Genomic DNA, 18,971 nt, shown 5'->3' with positions numbered 1-18,971 from the left:
TAATATATAAGGTCCTAACTGATTCACCTCTTAAGTAATCATCAAATTAAGTCTACTTTTAGAATAAGATCAACTTCAAAATAATCCCTTCATCAAAATGCAGTCCTTTCAAAGTTACATTTTCCTTCTCATCATGCCACTTCCAGGGGTAGAGTTTGAAAAGGTCTTGTAGATACTATAGGTCTCCCAGCCCAAGAGCTGGGTTCCGCGTGGAGCTTGCCTTCCGATACAGTAATCTCCCCACTGCATTGGGGGTAAAGCCCATCTACCCTATAGAAAGAAAACCCCTGTGTCAGGCAGGGCATTTAACCAATAATGTCCATCCCCGTTTCCTTTACTCCCACACCTTGCCCCAAAAAATCTAAATTGGTTCAACACACTTTTGCTACTGGGAAATGTTTCATAACTACTAATGAATAATTCAGTGAATAAGATATTTTTAGTTTTCTATTGCCAGACACACCCAACTTTGATAGGAATGCTGTTGCCTTTGCTTACACTCTAAATCCTCCAAGATTTCAAATATATTACTTACTTAACGGAAGTCCAATCAACAATGAAAATCGGATCATATCACTCACCTTGTTCAACACCCTCCAATAGTTGCCATCACATTTAGAATAAAATCCATACTATTACCTCCCCGGCCTACATGGTCTGGTTTCTAACCACCTTGGTCACTCAGCTCCAGACACTTGCTGCTTCTTGCTGCTGTTCAATAATGCCAAGCCTATTTCTGCCTTAGGAATGGGCTTGCTCCCCACCTCCTTGGATCCCTCTGCTGCAAGCTCCTTACATGACTGTCTCCTTCACTTCATTCTCTCTCTACCTACAGGTCACCTCCTTAGAGATAACTTCTGCGATGGTCAGATAAAAAAACGGAACCCCATCGCTATCCATCCTCTCGCTCCACTTTTTCTTCATAGCATTTATCACCACCTGAAAGTATGTTACATGTATATATATCTTAACTTGTCTATTATTGATCTCCCCCACTAAAATGTAAACCCCTTTAAGGCTGGGATTATATCCCTTTTTCAGCAATGTATCCACTCAACCTAAAATAGTGCCTAGCACATCATGTTTTTGTTATTGTTTGCTGCTGTGAAGTCAGCCCCCAACTCATGGGAACCCCGTGCACAGTGGAAGGAAATGCTGCCCAGTCCTACACTATCCCCGTGATCAGCTGTGGTTGGATCATTGTGATCCTTAGGGTTTCTACTGGCTGATTTTCAGAAGTAGATCACCAGGCTTTTCTTCCTAGTCCATCTCAGTCTGAAAGCTCTGCTGAAACCTGTTCAGCATCATAGCAACACACAAGACTCCAATGACAAACATGTGGTGGCTACACATGAGGTGCACTGGCCGAGAATCGAACCCGGGCCTCCCTTGTGGAAGGGGAGAATTCTACCACTAAATCACCAAAGTCCTTCAGCCCATGATGTTGTTCTGGTTAGTTGCCATCAAGTCAGCTCTGACTCATGGTGACCTTTTGTATAAGAGAACAAAATATTGCCCAGTCCTGCACCATCCTCAAAATCATTGGTATGTTTGAGCCCATGTTAAAGCTATTGTGTCAATCCATCTCATTGAGAGTTATATTTCTTTTTAATGTGTTTTCCTTAACAATGAATGGATAAGTAAATAACAGGGTGTTTGCTTGCTTGTTTGTTTTTTAGCTTGGCTAAAAACAAAGAAAAAAGCAGCAAAGAGGTTCTTGTCTTCTGTTGGGCAAATCCCCCTTGTCTTTAACTATTTTCTCAGCTTTATCTCATCTTGTCTCTGGGTCTCTGTATCCCTAAATCATTTGACAACAACAACTTAAATAGCTTCAATTTATCAAACATACTGCCTACTAGACGATCACAGAAAGTATTGGGACCTCCAAAGATTCTCCTTATAACAAGGAGCTGGATGTGCAATTATAGAAGTTTTCACCATATTTTTAAAAATGTGAAATCATTCTATCACAACTGGTTACAAGGTACCATATCATTTATCTCATCTATATAGAAATCACTATTTTATCATGGAATGTTTGGCAAAAGGCCAATGAAACAGATGAGCGGTCATCAGACCTCAACACTCCTTATTACTGTGACCCACTGAGTGAGTGCCCACTCTCTTAATGCTATTTAGCAAATCAAGAAAATTAAACATTAAGAAAATTTAAACTTATATGATAAAAATTTAATGCAAAATATTTCATTTATGTCACAAACTCCACGATCTCTACGGAAAAGTAATCATTTCAAAGTCAAGGCAGTTTTTTTTTTCCGTAATCAAAAGTGCTTAAATGCTTTTAAACACATCTCAACATATTTATGAAGGAATTCTCCTACATGCCTCCAAAGCTCTCTCATAAATCAGCGTAATGTTTCCAAAGTACATTTGGAAGTAAAAAATTCATATCCACTAACTATATTTTCCTCTATTAGATGAATTAAGCAGAAAATGCATTAATATCTGAATTTATAATAGGAGTGGTTAACCCTTAACCATAGCAAACTAATGAGGAATATTTTACCATGGAAGGATTAATCAGGGCTCTCCAAAATTAAGCAATTTGACATTTTCAGAATTTAATCATGAATAGATTTTATTTTCCTACTTACTTTTCATCGTGGGAATGACTTACAAAGACAGTACATGTTAGAATAAATAAAATTATTGAGTTTAATCTTGTCATTTTAAAGACAGGTTATTTTTAAAAATATATACTCCATAGTTTAAAAATAGTCCTCACAGAAGCTACACTAAGAATATGTCATCTGTGGGCCAAATTCAGCTCTCAAACATTGAGAAAATATCAATACAGATGTATTGAGCCTCAGAGCCTGAATCTGACTAACCTTCTCTTAGACGTGAGACAACAACACACATTCTGGGAGGCTGCGATTACTGGGCATTGACTTCCATCCCCGGCCATTGATTATCTCTACCTTTGTTAAGGACTATAGGAGTTTCATTTAACTAGAGTGCTCAGTAAATTGCAGCAGAGTTTAAGCATCTTTTATGGATTCATTAAGCCATTGATCTGTCTTCTAGTGCTTGCAGTAGTGCCCAGCTCTGGCCCACAGCCTGTGTTCACAGAGAATGCAATAGACTGACGTTTGTAACCTTCCAAGGCGGTCTGTCAGTAGACGTTAGATTCCACTGTGTGCACAGCCACCCTCACAATGGATTGTAACATAGGGAATTTCTCAATCCAAACTGCTGGAGCAGAAATTAAGTGGTCATCTGCAGCAAGATTTTCTTTATTTCATCCCAGTCTGTGATAATATGAACAGAAAGCAAAAGAGTCCAAGGAACAAAGAATTAAACGTGGCTTGCCCAGTTCAGGTTTTTGCTTATGTGCACAAAGGCTATCTGGAGGTATTTAGATTATGAAAAATAAAAATAAACCAAGGCATGCTAAAGACTTGCATCTTCTGAATATGGCTTTGTTGATTGTATTAGGTTTTGTGACCAGAGATTACAAATGTGGATGAGAGAAATTACTATTTTTTTAAAACATCTCATGGCAAGCCACCTGCCCTGTCTTATGCATACACTTATTTAGATATTTAACATTTTTAACAAAGCACGTGAGTTAACAGAGCGTAACTACAGTCCCAGGAAAATGCACGATCCTTCTCTCTTGGACAGCACACCGAGTACTCATAGAACCTTTTCCCCACTTGGTCTGTATTAATAAAGTCTCACGACACCTTCCTTTTTAAGGCAGACACAAAGAGTAACTCTATGCTGGATGCAGCTTATGATGGGAAAAGCACATCAAAAAAGACCCCTAAGATAATTCCTTAAATGCAAGTGACTGAATCGATAAGGAGAACGTACACCCCAAATAAATAGGTCCCTTCCCGATCATTTGTTTCTCTGAACTGCCCACTGCCCAAACAGACAGCCAGACCCTGAGCTCAAAGCACACACATTCATCACCCCGCAGCAGCAGTCAGCAGAACACAATGTGGCTGATGCAATCTGACACTGTGGTTAATGTTAAAAGGGAGCATGCCTTTTAGATGGATTGGATAATTACCGGCAGTTCAGATGAGAAAAACTTGATTTAAGTGTAGAGCATTAGCTATCACCAGAGAGATGTCCAGAGATTTACTGTGTCTGAAAATTAACATTCAAGCATATATGTCAATAGCCCTGGGTATTGATTCCTGCGTAACCAGATTCAGGCCTATGGAAAATCCCACCTCTTCTGCTCTCATCAAAGAAATGTTGAATACCGGTTTGGGCTTGACATTGTTTGGGGTTTTGTTCATCTCTTCACATTTAATCTAAAATATCTGCTGTTATTCAGAATTTGAAGTCTATTCTGGGTAATGGGCTAAAATTATTCCTCCTTTCCCCCCACAATCTCCCAAAACATAGCCCATTAGAAACAGAAGTGGTTGCTATTCCTTTGTCTCAGGACAAACTGGTTTGCTCCATTCTGTTCATACTCCAGGGTTTCTCCAGAGCCTGGTACTCACTTTAAACTGACCTTCATCACACTTCGTTGGCCAGAACCTTCCTGCTTTACCAACACCCCAAATGTGTTTCAAAGGAGTAACACTTTACCCTTCCTCTGCTATTGCTTGTCACAGGTTCTTATTTGTAGCACCTCATCAATATTCCATTCCATATTTCAAAATACCAGAGAACAAGAAAACAGTTGGGATTTGTTGTTTTTTCCCCAGAGCTTGCTAAAGACGCCTCTGTTTCCTGTGACCGACAGGGAACTCAGCCCCTGGCTTGCAGGCTAAAGTCTTGGGAGGAAAAGGCCACCCTATGTGAAAGACAGTGGGTGGGCATACGGCACAGTTCCAGTGGACTTTGCAGAACCAAGGCAATCATCCTGCAGGCCAGGTGCAGGTGGATCAACCCAACAGGCTCACTACGCCAGATGGAAACAAGGTGAATCCACAGAAGAACCTTGTGCTCTCTGGGAGCACTTACTGTGGACTAAGGATATTCTCAAGCGACTGGAAAAAATGGGTTTATGGCCTGAGCTTCAGGCAATCAGGGGACATTAATTGCAAGTAATTTCTTAATGTCCTTCTCCAAACCTTCATGAATGATAGCCATTTCACAAGTTAAATCTTACAGGTGTTAAAAAGAAAACAGGTTAATCATTGGATTGACGGGGCAATGGTAACACATTTCTTCTGCGCTGCTAGGTTCTATAATTCAGTCTGAAACCAAGACATCTTTCCCAGGATATATTCAAGTTTAATAAAAAGACCAATAGTCTATGTCTAAATAAAATGTAGTTCCAAATAATGCAATGGTACATGTTAATTTGCAATGGGCTCTTCCAAAAGAGACCTCTTTCTAGGAAATCTATATACATGCTACATATCCAGGGATATAGTTTGAAAGTACTAAAAGAAATGCTTATTTAACACAATATTCATCTCAATAGTTATGTTACTATTACAATAATTGTTAGGATATCTCAATGGTATCATTTGAAAATGTTTCTGTCTATATAATCTTTTTACTTTTAATGCATCCTTACTGCTTATCCATCTAGGTTTCTTTGAGCTATGGTCTACAACATTTTGATATTGAAGAAGTATTTCTATCTATTCTTGTTTCAAATTATGGCAAAACTAGCATCAGAAGGCAAAAATTTGGTGTCCTTTGGTGTACTTAGGAATTTGTGGTTGTTACCAAATAATCATCAATGCTACTAATCCATAAAAGAACAGTATAAACTTGAGATCTGAACAAGGAAAGAAAACAATCATCCCTTACGTTGCCTGCCTTGGCCATTTCTCCTAAGTTTTGGTTTCCTACTTGATTTTTGGACATTACTTTAGACAACAGAATATTTTCCATGCAAAAAGAAAAAAGATCATTTAGAATAAAATATTAAGAGATTTTTGGAAATGACCAAACCTTTTGTGGTCTTATTTATGTCTCTCATTTTTAGAGAGATAATGGTTACAAGGCATCACTCCCTTAGGAAGGAAATTTGTAAGTGTCTGTTATTGTGCAAAGTAGAACTAGTATTAGCAGGTTAGACTAAATGTTTCAGCATCTCTTGCAAAACCATTAAGAAGTCTCTGTGACTTTCCAACTCCTAAGCGAACTACTAGCCTAGAAATCTTCTCAAGTCCTTTTCTACTTGTGGCTTCAAAAAGGGGCTGGGAAACGAGTGAGCTATTAGTCTCCTGAAAAGTCTCTGGTGCATTAAATAATGAGATTGACATCCCATTTTTCGTTCGATGTCCATTGGCTAAAAAGTATGGTTACTTTTGTCATCTACTGTTTCAAAAACTTTTGAGTTAGCAATTGAGCCTTTGTGGGATCAGGATTCTACATAATATAATTATGAATTAATACTATTCACTTTCTAGAGCCAACATTCCCAAATGTGTAAGCTAGTAGTTGGATTCCTTAACTGGATACAGCCCCTACAGCAAAGTGTTTAGTAGAGGCACTTTGAAGAAACCCTACATACTTGTAGCAATCCAAACAACTCTTCAAATAAAAATTTAAATTCAGTTTAAAAATATAACCTTCATGCTGTATATGGTTAACTTGGCTCCGATCCATCCCATCTTACTTCATGGCGCCAGGGTTTATGAAAGACTCATGGGACATCTTTAACCTATCTCCATTCAACAGACACAGAGCCCAGAGAGGAAAGAAGTTTTGATAAGCAAATTAAATTTAAAGAGCCAATTTTCAGTAGGCCTTCATGTTGAGAACTGGGCTCTTTTTGTCCTTGTTTTTAGCAGCAAATCAATTCCTGTGTATATACCCAAGCATTTGTGAAGAGGATAGCAGGGGAACCAGAGGCACGGCTGTCCAATTTACGGTCACAAATGCAGGTGTTGCTCAGACACAAAGCAGAGGTCAGCTGAATACCACTCCTAATTAGCTACCTTTTCTACCAGGATCTTTGTAAAGTTATGCATGCAATCTGGGTTCAACTTCAAGACCATTTTTAGATCCCAGCATGTTATACAGCAAGAAACGGGGCTGTCATAAAGCATAGTTAATTTTACATGTTTTTTTTTAATCCACATTATACCTAAGGCAAAATTGTGTTCTGCACAGACTTTATTCGCTGTTTTCCATCCACTTCTAAATATTTAAAAGTATACAATCTTGTCTGAAAAAAAATTTTTTTTTAATGTAGGAATGGGAATAATTTTGCCCTTTTTCTAAGATTAAGACAGACCACAATCTTAATAATGAGGACTAAAACCAGTAAGGCATTGTTAGATGATACAAGAAGAGAAGCAAGCAGCTATCTGCTATTGTCCTTAGTGGGGAACACCCTGGGGCTTATAATAGCAGTTCTTAGAAATGGCAGGATGGAGACTGGTATCTAATACAATCCATTAGGAAACCCAAACCCTAAATGAAATGACCACAAAATCCTATCAGTTAACAGAAATGCAGCAGCTGTACATGTTTATTGTAATACAATATAATACTGGTGAAGAGATAACATTTTTAGAATTAAAAAAAAAAAATGAATCCAGCAGTTGATGTGACCAGTTTATTTCTCTATTTGAAAAATGAGAACTTTGGCAGAGCTTTGAAATACATAAATAAGCATGAAGATTGCAGGGAAGACAGGTATTGTATGTACACTGATGGGCTACTGGGATCAGTAGGTAATGTCAGGGGCTAAACATAAAACCACTGCAACTCCCAGGTTTGGCAAGATATTCAAAGACCTATCCCAATATCTTTTTGTGGGAAGAGAAACATAATGGTCCTCCTCCCCCTGCTGATTTTACTACTGTAAGTATTCCAAATACTAATTCTTATTTTGGATCTCAGTTATCCACTTTGCAAAAATGTATGCTACAGAAGTTTAAATTCAGTTTGACCTTAAACTTTTTAACAATGTAACAAATGCTAATCATGAGCACAGGGCATTGCTTCAAAGGCTGCCAAACCAAAACCAAACCCACTTCCATCAAGTCAATTCCGACTCATAGCAACCCAGAGTAGAAATGCCCTGTCGGCTTTCCAAGGAGTGGCTGGCGGATTCAAACTGCTGATCTTTTTGGTTAGCAGCTGAGCTCTTAACCACCAGGGGCTCCCTTCAAAGGTTTACTAAAGTAAAATCGCTTTGCAAAGTGTAACATGTTATCATCAGGATTGTGACAAATTCATCTTGCTTGATTTTATTCACTACAGGTAGCCCATCAAGAGTCAGACCCATAAACCTTCAGAATTATAGAAAGACAAAAACTCCTGTTCTATAGTCATCTTCTGGAATGGAATGGAAAGTATTTGGTTGTGGTACATAGGGCTTTGAAGAAGAAAGCACTGGGTTCACTCCTGTAATTGTTACCCCAGTGCTCAGAATTCATGAGAGATCCAGGGTCTTGGAGATCATTTTAATCCTCCCATATTAAAACAAAATGTGTCTCCTGTGCCTTGCTGTTCCGCCCTCCACCCTAGCCTCACGGGCCCCTCCCAAGGGAAAGTGAACTCCACTGCTGGCTGTTCCAAAAGAATTCCAAACAATTTCCTTACTTGCCTTTCTGTTCCAGTGAAGATTATGAGCCTAATTCTTAGAGGCTGCTACTACAATTCCACCCCCCTGAATTCTGTAGCCTAATTCTTCCGGCATTATGTTTTTTTGGCAGAATGATGTGACCCAAATTTGCAGGAGAGAATTTGCTGCAACAATGCTTCCTGCAATGCAGTGAGCCCATGATTAGCATTTCAGGATGCAAATATCAGATGTAAAAAATAATAATAATAGTTTGCTCCAAGAAAGGACAGATTTTGATCTTGTATTATGGAAATGGGAATGCTTAGCAAAATATGGATGATTTTAGTAATTAAGGAAGCTTTACAGATCAAAGGAAAATAATCAAGGGCTAGCTGTTTGTTTCAGTAAATGGTGGCTTAATGCTATAGCCGTTCCTGAAGTTTAAAAAATTAGTTGTGATATATGCGTGGGGGTACATCTGTGATTATAAAAACATCATGCATTCCATTTCCCATAAATGGTGGTTAATAATCTTCTAAATGGACATTTTCAGACCTGAGATGTCTTAAAAAAAAAAAAACCTCTGACGAGGGCTGTTCCTGTGTTCATCCACCATGCTTCTCACAAATGCTTGCTTGGCTGTATGAGCAATCTTGGTTCATGTATTCGTTGTTTCACCTTTTCTGAAAACCAGTCAATTTTAACATGACTATAAGGTGTCAAGAGACTCTTGACTAGAATTTGTGGGTCAGATTTTGGAAAGAGCAGGAGCGATATTCCCACTGGGATTAAGTATTCAACTGAGGGCACTAAAGCTTTCTGGCCATGCTCATGTGGCTAGTTTCTTGTCCTTTATGAGAAATCTCTACCACTTATCTTCCATGTACTCTAGTCTGTAAGCTTTACTGCTGGAGAGACACTGTCACTTAGGGTACCAGCTGTGATCACCGTGTCCTCACCAGATTCATTCACCCTCTCAGAATTCAAACACCAAGCCAAGAGAAACTGAAGAATAGGTTACACGTTAGAAGAGGGGGGTGGGGTACTTATTCCAAAAGGTTACGTATGACAGAGAAAGGGAATAGGCAAAAGAAAAAGAGTAAAAGTGTAAAACTAAACATGTGCAGCGTGTTCCGTTAGAAGCTAAAAGACACGTGCACACGTGGTTTGGTGAGGCCTGGGTAGGCTGCCTCTCTACGGTGCTCTTACCTTATTTCTCTTGAAGTAGGCTCGTCGGCAGGCCGCAAAGCACTTCTCGCTGCAGAAGCTTTTCACCTCACTTCCCATACTCAGGGAATAGCGCTTGATTCCCACTTTCTGGCACCAGGCACACATTATTTGTACATTTGACACATCATCTTCTATAATAAAAGTATAAGAAAAATGTTCATATCAGAAGCAAACATCCCTTCAAACTCAGACATACCCTGAACCTGACAGAACCTATTAAGGTCTTATTTTAGCTTCTGTACCTCCCTACTTTCTGACCCAGTAGGAGAGCCAGCTCTTGAGGGGGAAGCCTCTGTGTTTTGTTTTTCCTCCTAAGTTTCCAAGGGACATCATTTACTTAAAAACCAGAGCATCACTACAAAGTGAAAGGGTGGGGGTTCCTAGGGCTTCTTAACCTGGTTAAAATATTCAATCTGCCTGGTTAACCAGCCCCAGTTCTAAGGAAGCCTGTAAAATGACCCATTTCTTCAAAGTCCTGCTGAAAGCCTATAGGGTCTACAAGGGGTGGGACACCCAGTGCTAACCTCTAAATGTGATGATGCCTAGTATGAAGTTTGATGGGCAGGAGTTGGGCTCAGTCATGGCATGTGCCCTATAATTGTTAAATGATACAGGGTGTTGTTTGCTTCTGAAATATAACAATCCCAAAGTGATGTGTTTAGTCCAAGAAGGAAAGATGTGAGTGGGCAGATTCTGGCGATGGAAAGAGATGAGCCAGGCTCACTGAGTAGTCTCCTATGTCACAGCCTTCCTGCGCTGGTCTCCTAATGGAGGCACAGGTCTGACTTAAATTCTCCTCCATGTGATGTGGCTTGTAGTCCCAGGACGAAGGAGTGGTAATTGGGGTGTCAGCCATGAGACCCAAGGTCACACAGCCGCCCAGATCATTCTCAGCCAGACTGGTGACCTTCCCAGCTCCTCTGGGACTCATCACCCAGGTCGTTGGGATGTTCAGAATGGTTCTAGGTTGTATGCAAATATTTTCAATATTTAAAATTCTGTATTTCTTTTCCATTGTATGAAAAGAAAACAGACTTAACTAGCACAACAAGCTCATGATATCACAAATATTACTGCTTAAAACAAAGGTTGGCTTTTAAGGCTTTTAAAGTGAGTCAATTAATAAAATATATTGAGTAAACCATAGCGTGGATGGTAAGAGGATACAAAAAAAAAATTGTAATGGTGATATCCAAATGACTAAAGTGTGGGAAACACTGAGAACTCTGAGGGCCCAGGGGTGAAAAAGGAGCCTTTAAATAGAGGTCTAAGAAATATTTCCTTGCTGTCTCCTGGGGCTTTTGCTATATTTTGAATTTTTCCATCCTTCCAATTGACAATGTGTGTGTATGACTGATTGCCACTATTAGCCACATCTCTTTTTCCTTTATAGATTTTTTTTTTTTTTTTTGGTACTAACCCAGACTCATGCTCCAGACATGAATGGTAATCACAAAATCCCCAACAAGCTCTGGTACAGTGTTATCTGATTTCTGAATAAAATCCCCCAAAGACTAATTGCTAAGCAAAGCCTGGTCCCTGAGTTGTTGACATATTCATGGTTCACAGAGTCTGTCATGCAATCATTCCATTTCCAGGGAAAGATTTGGTTTGAGGCAGTGCGATCATCAGCCTGCAAAATTAGAAGCAAACTGATTTGTAGTGCAGTGATACAGCTCTTTCCCCCTGAGCATCATCACTCAGAACTGTGTGCAGGATTGTATTTACCTTAATGGAATAAATATTGTCATTTTAATGACACCCATTTTATTTCACAAATTATGTACTGTGATTTATTGTTAATTATCAAATGAGACAGTGTAAAAATGACCTTTCATTTTAATAAAACGTTTTTTGAAAATATAACTTTCTTTAGATAGAACCATAACATTCATTCAAATTTCATATAATCATGCATTTTATAATTTACTCTATTCCAAGGAAGCTTTTATTTCTATTTTATACAATTGCTACCATGGCACCTGTCTATGTATAGACATTCTATAGGGCATGAGAAATTAACAAAGCTCTATAATTTGCTTAGAATATGGAGAAGTTTTTAAAATTAGATTAGAAATAGTATATCTTGTAAATAACCATCTGTAATTACTACATGAACTAGTACTGTCTAATAGTTTCTGATAAGTTGCCTTAAAATCTTAAATTCCTGAAAAAGGAGGTAATACAGCAGAGTGCTCACAAATGGTCCGTTGGCAATAAGCTTGATTCTGGTGAAATCTGTAAGGAAAAAACATTTTTTACGGGGGAAATCACTTCTTGGCCCCACAGTTCAATGAGGAGACCCCACTTCCTAGGGAGCCACTTTAGATCATGTATTGGGATCCCCTCGTTGTTTCATCATTAAATATTCTTATTTGGGAAACAAAACATAAGATTTTCAAGCCCAAGATCTTTAATTATCATGAACTCAAAGCTAGAAGGCCAGGCACTTCGCCTGCTGCTCTGGCCTGCAGGGATGATGTTTGGGGGCAAAAGGCAGCTCGGAGGACTTTCTCATGCTTGACTCCATCAGCACCAGACAGACCCACTGGTCATTTCTAAATGGGAAGCAAGGATAATTTCTTAAATAGACCTAACAAATAAACAAAAAGTAGAATTTTAAAAACAGATTATTTTTTATAAGTCATTCTTACTACAAAGTAACAATCTGGGAAGATGAGACAAAAGAATTGTGCACTTTTGTGTCTGGCAGTTGGAAAACGCTGAGAAGGGTGGTTGGCATCTGTCTTGTTAAATAATTCAGCATTCCCATCCTTTTTTTTGTAAAATTCCATTTCATAAAGGCAAATACTTTGGAAAACGTCCATTAGATTTCTTCTTTTCTGTCATCAAACTGTTACCAATAGCTAATGATCCAAGGAAGAGTCTGATAAGTGGATTATCCCCAAAATTGAAGAAAACATTTTCAGATATCTCAGTATCCTAGTCTTATGAAAGTCATTTATATTCATGTTATATTTAAGAAACGAAGAAAGAACTGTAATTATCTAAATTAATTTTGGCAGCCAAAACATAGCTGAAATTCTCTCCCCAGCCTCGAGATGGTGTCTCCATCTTAAACAGCAAGACCACACCCCTAGAAAAGTGTGCCTTTCTTCAGTGCTTCAAGCCAAAAGGATAAGTCCATTTCAACATGCACATCTTACTCTACCTGAAACCTGGGAGCAACATGTACACTTTCCAAACCAAATTCGTTGCTGTTGAGTTGATTCCAACTCATAGCGACCCTATAGGGTCAGAGTAGAACTGTCCCGTAGGATTTACAAGGAGTAGCTGGTGAATTCAAAACTGCTGACCTTTTGGTTAGCAGCTAGAGCTCTTAACCACTATGCTACCAGGGCTTTACTTTGGCCAAATAGAAGATCCAAGCATGTTAGCTTTTCTAACTTCATCTGCTTAAGATTGTTTTTATTTTATTTTTATTTTTTAATAATTTTTATTGTGCTTTAAGTGAAAGTTTACAAATCAAGTCAGTCTCTCACATAAAAACTTATATATACCTTGCTACATACTCACAATTACTCTCCCCCTGAGACAGCCAGTTGCTCTCTCCCTCCACTCTCTCTTTTCGTGTCCATTTCCCCATCTTCTAACTCCCAACATCCTCTCATCTTCCCTCCAGGCAGGAGATGTCAACATAGTCTCAAGTGTCCACCTGATCCAAGAACCTCACTCCTCCCTAGCATCCCTCTCCAACCCACTGTCCAGTCCAATCCATGTCTGAAGAGTTGGCTTCAGGAATGGTTCCTGTCCTGGGCCAACAGAAGGTCTGGGAGCCATGACCACTGGGGTCCTTCCAGTCTCAGTTAGACCACTAAGTCTGGTCTTTTTATGAGAATTTGGGGTCTGCATCCCACTGTTCTCCTGCTCCCTCAGGGGTTCTCTGTTGTGTTCCCTGTCAAGATTGTTTTTATTTTTAAGAAATAGTTCCTCAAACTGGAAAAACTCTGGAGTTCCCATCCTATATTTAGGCTAACAGTTTGTGCAATTAAAGACTAGAGGATACTTCAAAGACAATTCACAGAATATCCTTTTCCTTACAGCCATTAGACTGTGTATTTTTCATAATGAACAATGCAACAACAAACACAAAATGTTTCTACATTAAATCACATTCCAAAAGAGAACAGTTTGTATAACATGATAAAATTTTCATATGATAATATCACATAAATATGCATCAGTCAAAATATGCATGTTTCAGTTAATCCTGAAAAGTCTGTACCACCTCTTTAGAATTTAATTAAGCAGAATGTTTGAGGGCATTTTCTTTCCAGCCTAATGTTCAAAGAGCTATAGAACATTTTTCTACTTTAAATCCCAGAAGGGGGAGTTTAGATTAATTACTCTGAAATGAAATCAAAATTGTATTTATTTATTATAGTGCACAAAAGTATGAGACCAAGCATTTCTGGAATGCCTTACTGATGTTGTTTGAGAAATTGCCTTATCTGGTGACTTAAAAATAACTTTAGGTATTGGTCACTGATTGTCCAGGGTGTATTTGGATTGGCCAGGAATATACATATTAGCTTACCTGACCAGAGCTCAAAGAAAATCAGGACGGTCTTAATGGACCCCAAACAATTAAACTTTAGATTTATCAACTTTGTAATTTTCATAGAAGCCCCATTACTGAGGAAAAATTCTGAAAGTACTGGCTGTTGATGTCTACCTCCTCCAACAGTTTCTAGCATCCACACAACCAGATAATCATTTTGATCTCTAAATTACATTTCAGACAATTTTCCAGGCAGTCTGAGGTGACTCCTGTGTGTTTCCTGCACCATAAAACAAAGTTATGGCATTGGCAGTACTCTTTTAATCTCTCTGTTGGAGCGTTGAAAAATGGAATAAAGACATAGTCTGAAAAGCAGTCAAACTGGGGTTAAAGTTTGCTTTCTTTGCAGCCCTTCTTGGAATTTATTCAATTTGACTTTGGGGCAGTCCAATTTAAAAATCTACTTAGTCTTCCAGAAGCTTCTGTATAATCTCCTATGTTCTAGAAGTAAATTTACAAGAAGACCCAGAGAAAACCTGGGCCATTGAGCCAAAAGGAAAATAATCATGGCTAGCCATTATTTAGTAGGTTCCAGGCACAGTACAAAATTCTTTAAATCCATCATTTAATCTTAATCTCAACTGCCACTCTCAATGCAGAAACTAACATTATCCCCATCAGGCAGATGGAGAGACTGAGGTTTGGAGGTTAAGTAACTTGCTTCAAATCACACAGTGAGTACGTGCCAAAGCCCAGATAAAGTCCAGGCCATCTGACTCCAGAACCCATGATCTTGACCACTACACCTTAGAGATCACAGGCTTTCTCAAATGAGTGCAATTACACACCATCCACACAGATTTCTCTCCATAAAGAGGATAAAAACTGTCTCAGATTCCGCCACTCACCCAGCACTGTGCTCTGTGACACATTAATAGACAAAGAAAACGGAATAAAAAATGTCTAAATGTCTTTAAGAAGAAAGCTGAAGTGTTAATCAGTATTTGCTGATTTATTTAAAAAAAAAAAAAAAGTTAAAGGCCTGCAGAGAAAGCCTTTACTTTTATATGACTATGAAATGGGGATTTGCTGCAAACATCCCATCTGAACTTGCACCAGCAAGTACAACTTAAACTTTAAATGTTAAGACAGACTAGTAATATTTGGATCCCAGAAAGCAGTTATTCTACCCATAGAAGTAATGTTCTCACCACCCTTCTCTCTGTAAGGAGGGGAGATCACATCAGAACATAAATAAGGTGGCTTTCCATGTGGGTAGAGCAGGAGACCACCTACATCTGTAATTTCAAGCGTGCCAATAAGAATATTCTACCTTCAAAAAATAATCCCTCAACTGCTCACGAGTAGATTAAAATCTACTATTATAGGGTCATTTCTTTAGCTAAATGTTTCTTATGTCCCATTAAAATACAAATCCCCTGAAAGCAGTGAGGTTCAATACACACCCGTAAATAATGACTTATGCTTTAGAATGAGTGATTCTTTCTGAAGAACTTCTCACAGGAAGTGAGTAGATGGGCTGAGGAAGACAAAAAGCACCATGGGAACAGAGGATGAAGTTCCAGTGAGAAAGATGGTGGGTGGAGATGGGAGAGGCTGGGGTTCAAGAAGCCTTTAGTCACTATTTCCCTTATGTCCAGCCCTTGACATGGACTATAGCAACCTGAGGGCTGCCAAGTGAAGGCAGAGTAGACAGGAAAAAAAAAACACCATCAGAGCACACTGTAGCACAGAGTCAAATCAAATTATTTTCAGAGTGGCTTTTAGATATGATTATAAAGCACAGCAGTTAAGAGCTCAGCTGCTAATCAAAAGGTCAGCAGTTCAAATCCATCTGCTGCCCCTTGGAAACCCTATGGGGCAGTTCTACTCTGTCCTATAGGGTCGCTATGAGTCGGAGTCAACTCAACAGCAATGGGTTTAGTTTTTTGGTATGAAGCATGGTAGAAGTTGAAGAGATCGAGAGGAATGCAATATAGCTAGGGATTTCTAGGAAAGAAAAGCAACAGGGAGATCCACTTAGTATGACAGTCTCAAGGGGGTGTTTTTTTTCCTTTTTTTTTTTTTTTTTTTAAAGCAAATGAGGTAATGAATGTACACTGCTTTATAAATCTAAGTCACGGCTATTTTGAATGACAGTGAGGTGGAGTCCAGAGAGATGGAGACAGAGGACATTGGCAAAAGTGTTAACACTACTCCCTTAGCTGTGTGATGTGGGCAAGTCACTCACAGGGATATTAATGCCCACTCTAACTATAGCTGTGATGAGGTTCAAATGAGAGAATGAATGCATATTATATATGCAAATATGTCTTCCTTAGAATTAGTGGCAATTACAGCCACAAGAAAAGGCTAGGTGTCAGCTGTGTGCAATCTAGAGAGGACGATGACCAGGCACCAGCCTCTTCAATCACATCCCCACCCATGGATGACATCTGTAGAACCACTATCTTTGAAAACAAAGAACCTAGTAATTGGTTAAATTTCACTAACTCAGACTATTTAAGAGTAAAGCCATTAAATTTAATAAAAGCCTCACTTACAGTTATTCTTTTTAAAAATTACTTAATTTGAATTAATAGTTGACAAGGTGTAGCCAAATATATCACTGAACTGCCAGGTATTCAGCAATTAATAGATGGGAGTTCTTTGTAATTATTACATCAAGTATCCACATATGGGTAGATCTCTCTTAGTGCCTGAGAAGTTTGCTCTTTTAGAAGAATTACAGTAAAAAGTAAAAATGTCAGCCACCCTGGTAACTGAATTATCAAAAATTCTCAAATAGTAGAGTCTGAATTAATATAATTTTATTGTACTTAAGAACTGCCAACCTTTTGGTTAGCAGACGTAGCTCTTAACCACTATGCCACCAGGGTTTCCATTAAAAGGACAGATGCAATTAAATGATAAAGGTTACACACAACTGTATGATTCTTTGTAGTATCTAAAATTATCCCTACTTTTCTTTTGAAAATAGTATCGTTTAAAGTGATTGCAATAATTTAAACAGCCTACCCACTCTAACTAGAACAGTAGTTAACCCTGAAATGAAATCTAAATCTCCATACATAAATTAAAAATTGGTTCCAGTAAGTAAAAGGAATCAGCACTTTTTGTACAAAATTACTTATCATACAAAATCCAAATGATAGAATTTAAAATAAATTTTCTAACCAATTTCTAATGTATATGTGTGTGTGTGGGTATGTGTTGTAGTTGTTGTTGGGTGCTATCGAGCCAATTCTGACAATTCTATGGCAAAGCAGAACTGCCTCACAGGGTTTTCTGGGCTGTAATCTTTACAGAAACAGATCGCCAGGAGCCGCTGGGTGGGCTCAAACCACCAACATTTTAGTTAGCAGCCAAGCATTTAACAATTGTGCCACCAGGCCTATATATATAAAACATATATTTGTAAAGGATTTGATTCCAGAAAGAAGTAAACATTGACATGCAAGTCCCAGTAGTAGGTCTAGACCGCTGAGTTGAGTAAGACATGGCCCTGTTCCCAAGAGAAAAGACCGAAAGGTGTGGAAATCATCATATGAGAGACAGAAAGGCAGAATGCAGTGAGAGGTTCAGAGAGTAGTTCGAGCCCAGAGAGCATAGCACTGAGTTGGGTCTTGAAGGATCTGGAGGGGAGAAAGTTCAAGAGGAGAGAAAGGACAAAAGGAATGGTAGGAGTCAGGGAGTGGCAGGAAGGCCAGGGGTGGAAAGGAGTCCTGAAGTCATCCCGTTTGGCCAAGATTGTGTGCAGGGAAAAGCAAGAGACTAGACTGGAAAGGCAGATAGGGTCTGAACAAAGAGTCCGTTGAATGCTGTTTTGCTAAGGGTAGGGGTTCACCTTTATTTCAGATGTAATAAGGAGCCCAAGAATGTTTCTTAGTAGGATATGACAAGATCAGAACTGTACTGAGAAACCTTATTCCAAAGGAGTGGATCAGAATTCAGAAAAATTGGAATCTAGAAGCCCACAAAGAAGCCTCAGTGAGCAACTTGAGAGCAGGGTCCAAGTCTCAATCACCTTTGTGTGTTGGGTGTCTGGCACATAACAGTGCTCAAACATGTTGAATGAATGGACAGATGAAGGAATGCAGCATGCATGCATTCAGTGGAAAGGGGATGAAGTTCTGAACCTAAAGAATGACAATGGAAATAAAAAGGTGAGAACAGATTTAAGAGTGAGATTAAACCAATTACCAAAATGTAGGAATATGATCCAGAAATAATTCAAATTTCAGACCAGGGGAGGGTCCAAAGAGTTCTTTGTGGAAATTAATTCTGGAGTCAAGTTCAAACTAATTTGTTTTACTTCCAGAGTCCCTTCCTCACTTAGTTTTCCAGTAATCAAAGAAAAAAACAGAAAAGGGGGAGAGGAGAGATCCCATAAAGTCACAAAATACAGTAATTCTCCTTTGAAAACAATACCGAACTTGGATTCTTGAACATGACACTATTAAGCTCATGTTCCTTGGGCTCCCTGGCATTAGTTAGAATATCTTCCTATGGTTTCACCGATTTGTCAGTGAAGAAGGTTCTTTTAAATCTAGTAGGCAACCTCACCTCCACTTTTCAGTATTCACTGTCGAAAGTCTGTCTTTCCTACCTACTCACCCTAAGAAACAGGAATAATAAAAAAAAAAAGAAACCAAACCCATTGCCGATGAGTTGATTCTGACTCATAGCAACCCTATCGGACAGGGTAAAACTGCCCCACAGGGTTTCTAA

At 38.8% G+C, this 18,971-nt stretch overlaps 1 protein-coding gene across 1 annotated transcript in view; it reads right to left on the bottom strand.

The window, feature by feature from the left end:
* The window catches only part of SOBP (sine oculis binding protein homolog), a 166,892-nt gene that overhangs the window by 103,042 nt on the left and 44,879 nt on the right, over positions 1-18,971 (bottom strand). The window contains exon 4 of the mRNA XM_064289451.1: positions 9,677-9,828. Coding sequence (XP_064145521.1) covers positions 9,677-9,828 — 152 coding nt within the window. The remainder of the gene's footprint in view (positions 1-9,676; positions 9,829-18,971) is intronic.

Source organism: Loxodonta africana, chromosome 1, assembly GCF_030014295.1.
Source record: "Loxodonta africana isolate mLoxAfr1 chromosome 1, mLoxAfr1.hap2, whole genome shotgun sequence".
Lineage (NCBI taxonomy): Eukaryota > Metazoa > Chordata > Mammalia > Proboscidea > Elephantidae > Loxodonta > Loxodonta africana.
Note: the sequence above shows the minus strand (reverse complement) of the source record. Positions and strands in the feature narration are given on the sequence as shown.